The sequence below is a fragment of the Cimex lectularius genome, unplaced genomic scaffold (assembly GCF_000648675.2).
Source record: "Cimex lectularius strain Harlan isolate CLEC.00 unplaced genomic scaffold, Clec_2.1 scaffold95, whole genome shotgun sequence".
Taxonomy (NCBI): domain Eukaryota; kingdom Metazoa; phylum Arthropoda; class Insecta; order Hemiptera; family Cimicidae; genus Cimex; species Cimex lectularius.
In genome coordinates, this window is record NW_019392779.1 from 95,723 (window position 1) to 108,642 (window position 12,920).

The 12,920-nt window shown below is 35.3% G+C and overlaps 1 protein-coding gene across 1 annotated transcript in view; it reads right to left on the reverse strand.

Moving 5' to 3' along the window:
• LOC106667867 (DNA-directed RNA polymerase II subunit RPB1-like) overlaps positions 1 to 12,920 on the reverse strand; it is a 44,664-nt gene that overhangs the window by 30,412 nt on the left and 1,332 nt on the right. The window contains exon 2 of the mRNA XM_014396098.2: positions 9,583 to 9,738. Within this exon, the coding sequence (XP_014251584.1) occupies positions 9,583 to 9,591 (9 nt within the window). The 5' untranslated portion in view covers positions 9,592 to 9,738. The remainder of the gene's footprint in view (positions 1 to 9,582; positions 9,739 to 12,920) is intronic.

The window sequence follows — 12,920 nt, forward strand, 5'->3', positions numbered from 1 at the left end:
TTCCTTGTATCTTTTTAATGTTATACCCAAAAAAAGAGTAATTGTGAGAACATGTTGCGTGGACTGTTAGTCGAACTGACAAAGTTTTATAATTGGTCTTTATTTCTGTATGATTCCACGTCGGATTCGGACCGGTACTTAATAGCAGCGAGAACAAACGGACGATGTTCGAACAATTAAAAGAGTTGATAGACATGACCTAGAAGCCCATTGACAAAGCCAAAAAGTGAACGTGCGATCAGGGGCAATGAAGCCTACGAAAGCATAACGGCAAGGATGATGGGCCATCAAATTACAATCGGTGTTTCGGGTCTCGAAATTATTTCGACCGGTCGAAAAGTATCTTTCAATCTCAGATGAAATTCCCTTTCGCAGATCTTCAATTATTTATATAGGAAAAAGTAAAAAAAAAAAAAAAAGCTTTGTAGTGCTAAATTTTAATTTATTGCGATCATTATCCACCTTATGATACAGCAAATGTCAATGATTTGATGACATACTGCGCGATCAATATCATTACACTTTAGACTCTCCCAGAAAGAGCATTTTCAAACTCAAATTCCATCAGACTACAAAAATATAAATTGTATCATATCATTTTCTTTGAAGTTTTTGCACTTGTAGTCAAAAATTTGACATTTTCTCGCCGATCTTTGGCCAAAACAAAACGATTATGTTATACTACGTGTTCGAAATAAAACGACACTCATGTACCCCTTTACTCTTAATAGGTAAAATGGTTTTGGAGGTTGGCCTGGCCCGGTACAGGACGGAGGCGCTGCCGTTATCCAGGAATTGGGTGAGCATACAACTGGGTCATGGCAGTCTGCATTCCTTCCTTCTTCTCCGTCTCCTGAGACTCTTCCGCAGTCCGTGGGAAGCCTTTCCAGCGAGGCATTTTCTTCTGTAAAATTCCGTTTAAGCCCGACAAGGGAAAAATGCTACGAACCCTAAAGTAAAGCCTACTAATAAAAGTTATCTATGATGATGGTTAAAAATAAAAATTCTTAAATTACCGAAGAATTATTATCACGACAGCCATTATCTAAGAAATCAAAGATAATTATAAACTAAGCGTACGTGAATTATACAAAATTATAGCCTTCTTAGAAGATCCAGCCCTCGTTAAATAAACAAGACTATACCTACAGTAGCTTGAAACGGTTAACTAGATTTCAACGTAATTATTCACCTGCGTCGTTTTAGATTCAAATAACGACAAAATATAATAATAACAGAATTAAGAAGATAACAACGTTGTCCCATGGCAATTGAAGTAATCTAAGTCTTTATCTTCATCAATTGCTTTTCTTGATTTTCGAACATTTGGCTGTCAGTATTTCACCAAAACACCACTCGAGGTATCGTGTCTTTTGTCCCCCTGGACACCAACTCATCTCCACCTACAACTTTTTTTTTCATATGTCTCTCTTTTTGCCATATATTCAAAAATTGAGCGGAAGGTCGTAGGTTCGAGTCCCGCTCGTGACACTAACGTTTCATCTCAACACTTTAAAAATTATCAATATTTCTTTTTGCCCCGAAGGTGGGTAGGACAAGGAGAACCGATAAGATAAACTCCGGCGATTTTCTTCACCTCTCGCACACCCCGATAAAGGGGATTTTTCACCTCGGGATCTCACGATTACGCATTTTGCCCCTCTTCGACCTATTGATGCCGGCGTGGGGCAAAGTAGCGGGAGATAAGATACGTCTCATGGGCTCATCCGGTCGTCGAAAGCTCGTGAATGCAATGTGAAAGTCATCCGGTTCATGATTAAGCACACTGTGATGAATCGCCAGTAACGTTCGGAAAGAAGATAAGTTAACAGTTGGGGGAAAAAATCAATTGTTTAATTATTCAATTTTACATGATGATGGACAAGATTAGTTACATTCATCCTAATTGAAATTTGTCTAATTTGGATATTGACAATTGATGATTGTGATCCCAATCATCAACTGTTAATCATCGCTGGTCCTGCTGTCCGATAAGTCTCTGTGCTAAAAGTGGGATATTGTTTTTGTGTTTTCTACATGTAGTGGAATAGTTAAAAGATATGAAATAGGTAGTCAGAGAGAGCGAAAGAGAGAGAGTGAGAGAGAGAAAGAGAGAGAGAGAGAGAGAGAGAGAGAGAGAGAGAGAAAGAAAGAAAGAAAGAAAGAGATAGATAGATAAATAGATAGATAGATAGATAGAGAGAGAGAGAGAGAGAGAAAGAAAGAAAGAAAGAAAGAAAGAAAGAAAGAAAGAAAGAGATAGATAGATAGAGAGAGACAGTTGATTTAGACTAATATGAATTCAATATATATATTCGGTTGAAATGTGTCTGTTTGTTTCTTTGTGATTGTATGGTAGGTTTTTATGTGTGTGCAACTAATTACAGTCTCTATTAGGCCATCATAAGTTCTTAAGTCAAACAAGTACTTTATCCTCTTTAATTATGCCCCTGCCTGTTTTAGCCGGTATATTAATATCTAACATTGTAATTATTCGCGTTCAAATTAAAACCTTACAGAATTGTAAATTTTAGATCATGCTATACAATCTTGAAACGTACTCGTTATTCCACCAACGAGGAGAAACCTAATACGCTTCCAGGAATAATGGGAATTATAATTGAAATTTTCTACACCCAGACCGTCTACCCAGGTTGCGGTGTTTGTTTACCTGTTTTTTGTTACGCGGCTGTCTTTTAATCCTTTTTTACTAATTAAATTCCTAGCGGTCTTAACACAATTTAGCAGAGTACTGAACCGATGAGGACGAAAGAAAGCAATTGCCCGGGGACCGTTAGCAAAGACCGATGTAAGATAACCGGTTTCAAAAACAAGACTACTTATAGAAATGCAGGTGTGCAATCATGCGACGTCAGCATAGCTTAGTAAGGTCGTCAGAAGAAGCATAAGTTCACGCATATTTAACACAGGAAAAAATACACACATCAAGTGAGATCTAACAGGCCAACATATAAACAAAAATTTCTTAACTCTTCAAATTGAACAACTGACAGGTCAAATATGCAAAAATGTATATCGCTTTTCTAAAAATAATCATAAGGTCTGAAAGGAAACGGGGCTTTCTTTGGTCGTTCCGGCGTCCGACTGGTAATGCCACGCTAGGGGTTCTGGGTTCAAATCTCGTCATAGCCCATATAATTTTAATTCATAATGGGAAAAGAAGTATTGTAAAGTGGTTGGACGGTCCGCGACCACCAACGAGTATTTGGACGTTCCAATTCTCCTGTATGAAAGGACTTCACTTTACCATGAGCTCTGATCCTCTCCCTAGTGCTAATGATTTTACATCCATTCGATAATTTATATCCTTCCAGTCTCATGAAGTCTTAATGATTTTTAGAGAGGGGGGCGTCGGTGGCCGCAACGAGTTGACACGGCGTTCATCACTGTAAGGTGAAGGTCCCGGGTTCGAATCCAGCGTCCCTGCATTCGAACCCAACATACTTACAAATGGGCTTTTAACTTTTCGCTTTTTATTAAGATTTCCGATCATTTAGCTTTCCAAATTTCATCAAAAAACCCACCACTATGTGTATTCTCGTGTATTAATCACTTAATTTTTATGGTTCTATTAAACATTTTTGTTCATTAAGCTGTCGATATTTTTTCAACACTCAGTAACCGTTAACGTTAAAAATAAAATAAAATAAAAATCTCGGTCTATTCTGGCTGCAGCTATGAAGATGAAGATCTAAGTGCACGGTGATTGTATTCGTATAACTTTTATCGTCATTACATTTTTATTAACATTTTGGACTGTTAATATTTAACCAAAACTATCACAAACCGACCGTTATTTAATTTAAAAAATTCTCGGTCCGCCTGTTCTTGCTGCAACTCACAAGGTCTACTTCGACATTTTAATAATCACAGTCTTATCTTCATCTTTAGATTATATTATATTTGTGATCATTCAGATCTACGATCATTTTTGAAAAATAAACACTACACTAAAAAAAATACTCTGTCCTCCTGTTTTCAGTATAGCTCTGAAGATCCACATGGTCTCCAATATTTTATTTGAAAAACTCACAAACTAACATTATTTAACTGAAAAAATCCGCAAGTTCTCGCTACAGATGTTCATTGTCATTGTCATCTTCATCGCTTGCTTTTATTAAAATTTTCGATCATTTAGCTTTCAATGTTTCATAAAAAAGCTAACAAGCCAACATTATGTCCTAGAAGTATCATCTACTGCCTGCAATACTGTTACATCCTTGCCAATGTTGGGACTGAGTCGGTCTCCAAGGAAATTTGAGATCGCCTTCAAAAACTTAAATGTCAATCTGTAGGCATATTTAAGGTTGTTTTGCCTTGTTGCTGTCCTTAAAAATAGGTCAAAAGCTTGGCAATAACAAATAAATTTGCTTTCTTCTTCAAGTCCATACCTTGATCCAAAGTGTTCGTAACGTTATTTAACAAAACATACAATTTTTGAAGACCTGTTCTCCCTACAGCTCTGAAGATCATGGTCATGGAAATCATCTAAGTCTTACTTTCATCTTTATTATTATACCTCTAAAGCCCGCACAGGTGCCCCTTATGCAGAGAAAGGTTGCTCGATGTGTCTCACATACTAGAAACATGTCATGCCTTGGCTACCTACAGTGAGCGTGTAGGAATGCCATCCAATCTGAAAATGGTACTCGAGCACTGCAGCGGGTTTCTGGGTTCCCTGTTCCGTTTTTTAGGGAAATAGGGTTTTTTTATTGTATATAATATGTCTTATGTGCTGTGTGTATATGTTTTGTCTGAGTGCATGTATTTATTAGCGTGAATGTCGAGGGATGAGGGTGAAATATAACGTCATCATCGCCTCTCGAACGTTGAGAGCGTATAAGTGTGTGTTCGGGATCGATGGCGGAATATTTATAAATCTACTCCATCGACCCCAATCTAGATCAATTTGGGTATAGGTCGGTGGAGGAAGTACTCCACCGACCAAACGGAATGAGTGTATTGTATGGATGTATTTATGTGTTGAATGTATTTATTTGTATGAATTGTAGTGTTTGAAAGGGTAAATAGAATATAGACTTAGTTGGGGGCTGAAATGACCTGAAGCCCCAGTAAAACCCAACAGCCATTTTCGGTCCATCTTGAGATGAATACTTGTTAAACTGGCACTGGGTCACTTATTTTTTCCTTACTTTCATGGCAATTAGAACTTGAATAAATCAAATTTTTATATCCGTAACTTGTTTTTTTTATCATTTCTTGCTCATAAAATAATGAAATAAAGATAATTAATAAGGTCAGTAATTTTTGTGATTAAACTTTCTATTTAAGTTGATTTTTAAATAGTTAATTTACAATTATGAACTGTTATAATAAATTAAATAGTAGATAAATTCAAGTGAAATTAATGCAACATAATATTATTATATACATTAAAACAAAGAACCTTTATATCCGGCGAATGGCCTGAGAGAAATAATTGATTCATTTTATAAACTCAAATTTCACTCTTTTGTTTATTCTCGGATATCGTGTAGTCGCATTTACGGAATAATTGCGAACGAAATTCTCGGATCTAATGATGTCTAAAATAACAAAAATCCGAATATTCTCCCTGCGAGGATGAGGCATAATCTCTATCGTGCCTGTTCGCCTAAACAATGTTATTATTATTTTTTTTAAAAAGTCCTGAATATGTAAAAAAAAAACATTGTATCAGAAAATACGAGTACATTTTTTGTCTTTGTTTAAACAATTTACTTTTTCATATCGAAAACATAAAATAAAACATAAAATTTAGTCTAAAATCAATCTACATTCACTCTTTCTAACGATAAAATAGTTTTCCAATCTCAGAGAGCAGGTCACGGGGTCATTGCCTTTTGAGACTTTTAGGATTAATGTCTGAAAGTGGCCGGAGATATGTGATTGGAGATTTTTTTTATATCACTGAATCTCGCAACGTCATTAATCAAATGTGAAGTCATTGCATGTAGTGTTGTTGAAAACATAAATTGGTGCGTCAACAATAGATCGTGGTTACAGGTCTAGGTTCGATTGAGGTTGGAAGGTTTAGTCAAACCTCATAGTTTGTAAGAGGATTAAAATTACAATAGACAGGAGTGGGAGAGGGAGAGGGAGAGAAAGAAAGAAAGAAAGAAAGAAAGAAAGAAAGAAAGAAAGAAAGAGAGAGAGAGAGAGAGAGAGAGAGAGAGAGAGAGAGAGAGAGAGTCTAAGGATAAAGTTTACACGATTTGATTTGGAGGTGTTTAGTTTAATGTGCCATTTTGTAAACCAATGCTCTAAGGTGTAGAGGTGAGTCTGAAAGTTTTGGTGTGCTACGGAATTTGATGAAAAAAAATATAACAGTGTCATAAACAAATGTCAGAATCGTATCGTCAGAATAAGAGATATAAGTAAGAAACTGCTTATAACACCGAACTCAAGACGCTACCCTGCAACGAGCTTACCCAAAGGAGATGTAGATGAAAAACATTCGGGGTAGTTTGTCATAATGCGTACTTTGAGAGATATTGTATTCCCCGTTTTGTACCTACAGCACACCTACAAGTCCCAATTCATTAATAAATTATTAGGGCTGGGTTTAGTGTTAGTATTATCTCCTGCGGATGTGAAGTTAGACAGGTTGCGAATAGGTGCGGTGTAGGTCTTTTCTGTGACTATGCAAAATATGCAGGTAATCTCAAGATCTCGCAAAGAGGTTTATGAGTTGTTTGTATTCACTGAGTGAATTCCATCGTTTCTTCGCTTTCCTAACATGAAATATGGAACCACAAAAGGGTTCAGGACGTATTAGCGTGTCTTTACCTAGGGCATCTGTTTCTTTAATATGCTCGAGAGAGCAAGCGGATCCAACCCAAATTCTAAAATATCTATCAGTCAGAAAAAAACATTAGGAATGAAAAAGGGGGTAAAGGGATAGGGGATACCTTTTTCCTTCCAGAGTCAACCCTAAATATCATAACCAAACTCACGAATGAGAGATGGAGACTAGGGTAGAAGCAGAACTACACGGACAGAGGATAATTAACTTCTGTATTAAAAATTAATAAGTATAGGAATGGAGGGCTTACGGGAAACAGACTCCTCGCTTGTTTCAATTTTCCTTATTACGTACTGTGGTGGTAGGTCAAGGAGTAGATTTAGCATGGTGGGAGTGAATGGTGTCTGTGAAGTCCTTATCTCGGGAAGACGGAACAAGCGAAAAAAACTTTAAATTAAAATATGTATAGGTAATTGGAATTATGGATATTACAACGAGATCGAAAAAGGGCGAGTAATATTGTTCTCAACACTATGGTACTATTTTATAGTATTCTACTAGTGAATGATTCAAAGAGTGGATGGATTTGGAATTGATCAGTACCCCGGAGGTCGTGGGTTCGAGTCCCACTCGTGACACTAATTTTTCAACTCAACCTGACTTTCAATAATAAATAATAAATCGATTAGTTTCAGCGTTGAGTTTTATATTAGGAATTTATTGTTCGGAGAGTAGTTAGATCTATTGTCCAGTTGTGTTTTAACTAATCGGTCGGTTCAGTTCTGTCCTTTTAAGTAGTGTATGTGATTCCAGGTTTTTTAGCTTGTTTAGATACAGCCCAAGGTATTGGATGTCTTTTTCGGTAGGGGGAATAGTGAGTTTGTAACAGATTGGTAGAATGATGGGACCGGGGTTGAAGATTTTTTTATTTTAATCCATTTATGTTTAGTGGCCTAACTGACCAAATTATTTATTTCAATTAATTTTTTATGTAAGGTCTTGATTGTTTGTTAAAGTTTTTATGTAAGGTTTTTTGGCTTTTTGTTTTTTATAAACTTTGTTCAAGGGAACAGATGTGCCTAGAGGGGTCGGTGAGCTGATGGAGGATAGAATGGTAGTGTCGTATGTTCGTATGTGGTGTTGGGTTGAGAAGAAATATGAGGAGTAGTATGACGAGAGTATGTACTAGGTAAGACTAAAGAAAATGGAAGTTCTAAGAGGCTAGGATGCCACTGAGATTGCAGATGTAAAAAAAACTAAAGATTCAAAGGGATAAATTTGCAAAGCCAACTTTTAAAAAACATTTTACTCTGAAAATTGTCAATTTTTTTCAATCTAAACCTTATAAAACGTACAAATCTCTATAATTTTTTTTTTTAATATAAAACGTTTCAAAAATTAATTAATCTTTGTTAATTATTGAACGGCCTGATATGTGTTCGTGGGTATTTGACTGCCTATTTTCCAAAATATTCCAATAATCGTTTTGACCTGAACGACCCGAGAAAATGAACGATTAACCCTCACCAGGTAAAAATTTGTTCCGATGGACCGTGAATATGAGACTAATCGGACAATTTTCATCAACCGAATCCCTCAACGAATTTGTAGGCAAATTAGAAAAAACGGCTAGATTCCAGGACAACATTAAGTTAAGAAGCCTTAAAAAATGAAATTAAACAGACCCTCAGATGATTTACTAAAAGCTGAGTGAAACATTTGCTTGATTTTTGAAAGAATAAAATCAATCAAGGGTTCAAAGTTTATAGAAAAGTTAAATACAGATTCAGTACTATCTGGCAGGACAATTTAAAATTTGGAAACTGATGTGGTGTTTTTTCATGAGTTAATCAATGGTTAAGCGACAATTAAGCTCAAGGTGTGTGAGGGTCTGCCCCTAGCTTTTAGATAAAGAAAATTTTCTCCAGGAGACAAAAACCTTCCAGGAATGAACGTTTTCGTTTAACTTGTAGCTTTTAAAAGCTTTTTAAATAAAATAGTCAAAAACAAGCTAATTGTGAAATATCTTAAGTGGTGAAAAGACGGTCGACATAGATTACAGGAGAATTGGGGAAAAATTAATCAAACAACATGCATCAAGATAATCCGTTTTTTCTTAGGTTACTGTGGATTTTGTTTTATCAACAATGATACCCAAAGTGTAATGTTGAACCCCGAGAAAGTGTCCGTCAATTTATGTTTTCTCAACTTGACCCATCCGTATATGGAAAATTAATCCTGGCCTCCTCAATGACAAGGCAAAGGCTTAAAAATGCTTTGGTGACCCGGCAAAAAGTCATTGCACTCGGCATTGAACCACCTAAAGCCAAATTCGGGCCTAGATCGGAAAAAAAGAAAAGAAAAATGGAAAATGTCTCCAAAAAAGGCATGAAGTCAATACTAGGAGAAAGTTGAATGTTTGTATAAAGAACCAGACCTTACTATAGATATAAATTCAATATACAACTAAGGCTAAAAAGCAGGAATAAATACTAACAAAAATAGATAAGCGTTTCTTTATTGGGAGGTAAAAAATCAACTCCTTTTCAAGAATTATATAAATTATCCACTGATCTTTTTGCAAATAAGTGATAAAAATTAAAAATGTCAAAGCATACCCTTACATATTTAGAACTGCAATAAAAATAAACTTTTAATATAACACCTTGTCCTTAAACTTAAACGAAAACGTTTAAAAGAAAAAATCCAACGAAAGGCTTGTTTTCCTAAAGAATGTTAATGCTGGGTTACACTTATAAGGGCTAATGTTCAAAAAATTATAATTCGTCGATAATATAAAAAAAAAGGTTACTTACGGCGTTCATGGCTGCTTGGATTCAAGTGCAAGGTCGGGGTACTTGAGGTCCCTCTTATAGACGTTTGACCGGCATACTTTCTCCGGAGCCTGGGAGATACTCTTTGGAGGGGGCTTAGCATCTCCAGTCTAGCTTTGGATATGGTTAAGTGCAGACCTAGAAAATCTGTGTATGAACCTGTATCTGTGTAATCTGAACTGTAGGGAAATAGTCGAAATATTGATCAAGTTGTAATTAGCTGTGTATTAAATTTATAAGCGAAGTACGACTGATTGCCAACGTCGCGATTGATGTTTGTTGTTTGCCCATTGACAAATTGCAATTAATCCGACTGATTTGGATTACCCGTTTAAATATAGAAATTATCACATAATTAACCTAAAATATAATATTAAGCTATCTGAAATCTAAATTGGGATAGCTAAAGTTAAGTTATTTGCTAATAACAGAATTGTTCATAAAAAAGAAAGAATAAAAGATCAGGATAAAATTCAATTTCCCTGATTTCCAACAAAGAACATAAACATGAACATACAAAACTTTTTCTGAAAATTTTAGCAATTGAAAAGCAAAGAATTTGTTCTTTGATATAACATTATTCCTACAATTTCCAGGTTTCAGTCAGTTATTGTGTTCGCTCTGCCTTTTCATTCAATTTTTGTGATTTTTGCTATTATTCTATCTTTATTTATGTATATGTCAAAAATTATATATTACATTGCAATCGGACTAAACCGCGAAAAAGGGTGGACTTCATTGGTTTTCAGACAGAACAAACAAATTATAATGATCTTATGTAACAATGAATACCAGAATATTTTATATAGTCACTTCTTTCAATGTTAAACATAAATAAGTTATAGCCATATACATTGGTACAATTTGATTGATAAAATTATCTAATTTACATATTTTCAAATTGAATATTCCATTAATGACTAAAAGTGAATAATTAATATCGAACGAAATGAATTATTTTATTATATATAATACTAATGAACCTTGAAAAACTCCAGAATGGACGAAATACGAAAAATCATACTTGTTCATTTTCAGCAAAGGACTTTATAATACAATTCTGAAATAAAATTAAATTGGTTTTGGCTGAGTAGAAACTGTTGTTAGATTATTACCTTTTTTTTAGCAAGGGTTGAATTTTGATTAAAATCAGGTAATCAGAGAATTTAGAACGTCTCTAGATATCTCCACTTTGAAAATTGGTTTTGAAAAATACTGCAACAGTTATTTTAATTTATTTTTGACAAGAAAGACAGTAAATAAAGGTCACTGGATTTTTTCCTTTATTCTTAAAAACATGTAATTTTTATCTTCTCATATATCCTCTGGCAAAAATGGGCAGCATGCAGCGTTCATTATGTCTTGACATGACAAGGGCTTTCCTGAGAAAAGGTTTATGAAAAAAAGAAAAAATCTATCATAACGATATCCTGATGTTTTAACCAGTCCTGTATCCCGCCTTCCGTGTTGTTCCATTCTTCTGTCTTATCCCAAACTTTTGTCTTGTACCATTCTTCTGTCTTATCCCAAACTTTTGTCTTGTTCCATTCTTCTGTCTTATCCCAAACTTTGGACTTCCATTCTTCTGTCTTATCCTAACATTGTGTCTTAACACAACATTTTGTCCTGTTCCATTCTTGCGTCTTACCTTAATATCCTAACTACCTAAATTGTTGTGCCTTATCCAAATATTCTGCCCAGTTCCAGTCTTATCCCAATTTCTGTCTTGTTCGATTCTTGTGTTGTATTCCAACACTCTGTCCTGTTCCGTACTTCCGTCTTATCCTAATATTGTCTTCTTCGATCATTGTCCCCTATCCCAATATTCTGACTTCTCCAATCATTGTCTCTTATTCTCTCCCCATATTCTCTCTTTTTCCATTTGTGGCTTATCCCATATATTCTCTGTTGTTCTATTCTTGCGTCGTATCCTATGTTTTGTTCCATTATTATACGTTATCCCAATATCCAATTTTGTTCAATTGTTATCTCTCATCCCAATATTCTCCCTTTTACGACACTTCTAACATCTTAATGTTCAGGATTTCTTATTCAGGATCTGTTATTGTGACTTACACTAATACTTTGCCTTTTTATTCAATTTTTTTGTATCATCCTAATATTAATGTATTTATATTGAAAGTTTTTTTATGTCAAACTGGGCTAAATGTTAAAAAGGGGCCGGCAACATTTAACAGGCCTGGTATTGTTGTGAAATAATGTTGTTTTTTTTTGGACAGAAAAAAGAAAATATTTGCATCATATTTTTACTTGGGCCGTTTCTTACCGGGAAACGAATAAATAACACAAGACGCGCCTGTATTTCTTACGTGCTGCTACGGCTTAAAGGCCTAGCAGAAATAATGAAAAATAACTTTTATATACTATTATATCGATCCTGTTATTATTCTCTATCCTCGATGAAAAGGGAGTTTGGAGTCTAGGGTGGGATAAGAAAGCCGAAGAGCCGAGGGAGTATGTTGTAAGGGTTAATTGCCGCGGAAATCCGGCAAAGTTGGTCGGCTACTGGGTAAAAAGGGTCCGATGGAAAGGGTGTTTTCTTGTGTTAGTTTATGTAATTAATTTATTTCTGAGGTGACGAATTATAATAACGTAGTGAAACTTTAAAGGGTTAAATAAGTTTTCAAATAAAATCATGATTCCCATAATGAAAAAACACGATTCAAGATCTTCCTGAATTTGGAAAAAGGCACCATGGTGTAAAACCGGGGAATGTCTGCTTAAGATCCTAAAAGAGCGGAAGGTGTTGTCTTTTATCATGTCTTTGCCTTGGTAAACGTAAGATTACCTACTTTTTAGGCCGAATCTTCTACGGTCCGTTTTGTCTCGTGATGAATATAATCTGGAATAATCTGGAACGTCAAATTCAACAATCCCACGGCACGGATTATTCAACAGGCTCATTTCAGAACGAAAAAGACTGCGATTTATCGGACGACATGCCGGAAATAAAATTATTGACATTAAGCTGAACTAAAAACATTAATAGTAATCAAAAAAGTATGAACTTGTGAATTAGAACTATTTTTTCCAGTGACGGAAGTCGTTATTACATCAATATAATGAGTGAGCTGGACTCAATCCTGAGACTGGTGTCAAGTAGTGAGGTTGTCGCGGGGCCACTGACGTTTCAGTCTCTTGTGAGGATTATTAGGTAACGTGGTGGATGACGGGTTTTTGACGAAAGGGTTCAGATGATTAGGATTGTTTGGAATGGAACTTTTTATAGCGGGATTGAGCTACACGAGTAACAAGAGGAACATTTAAATTAGTATGGATGGTGTGATTGGAAACATAGA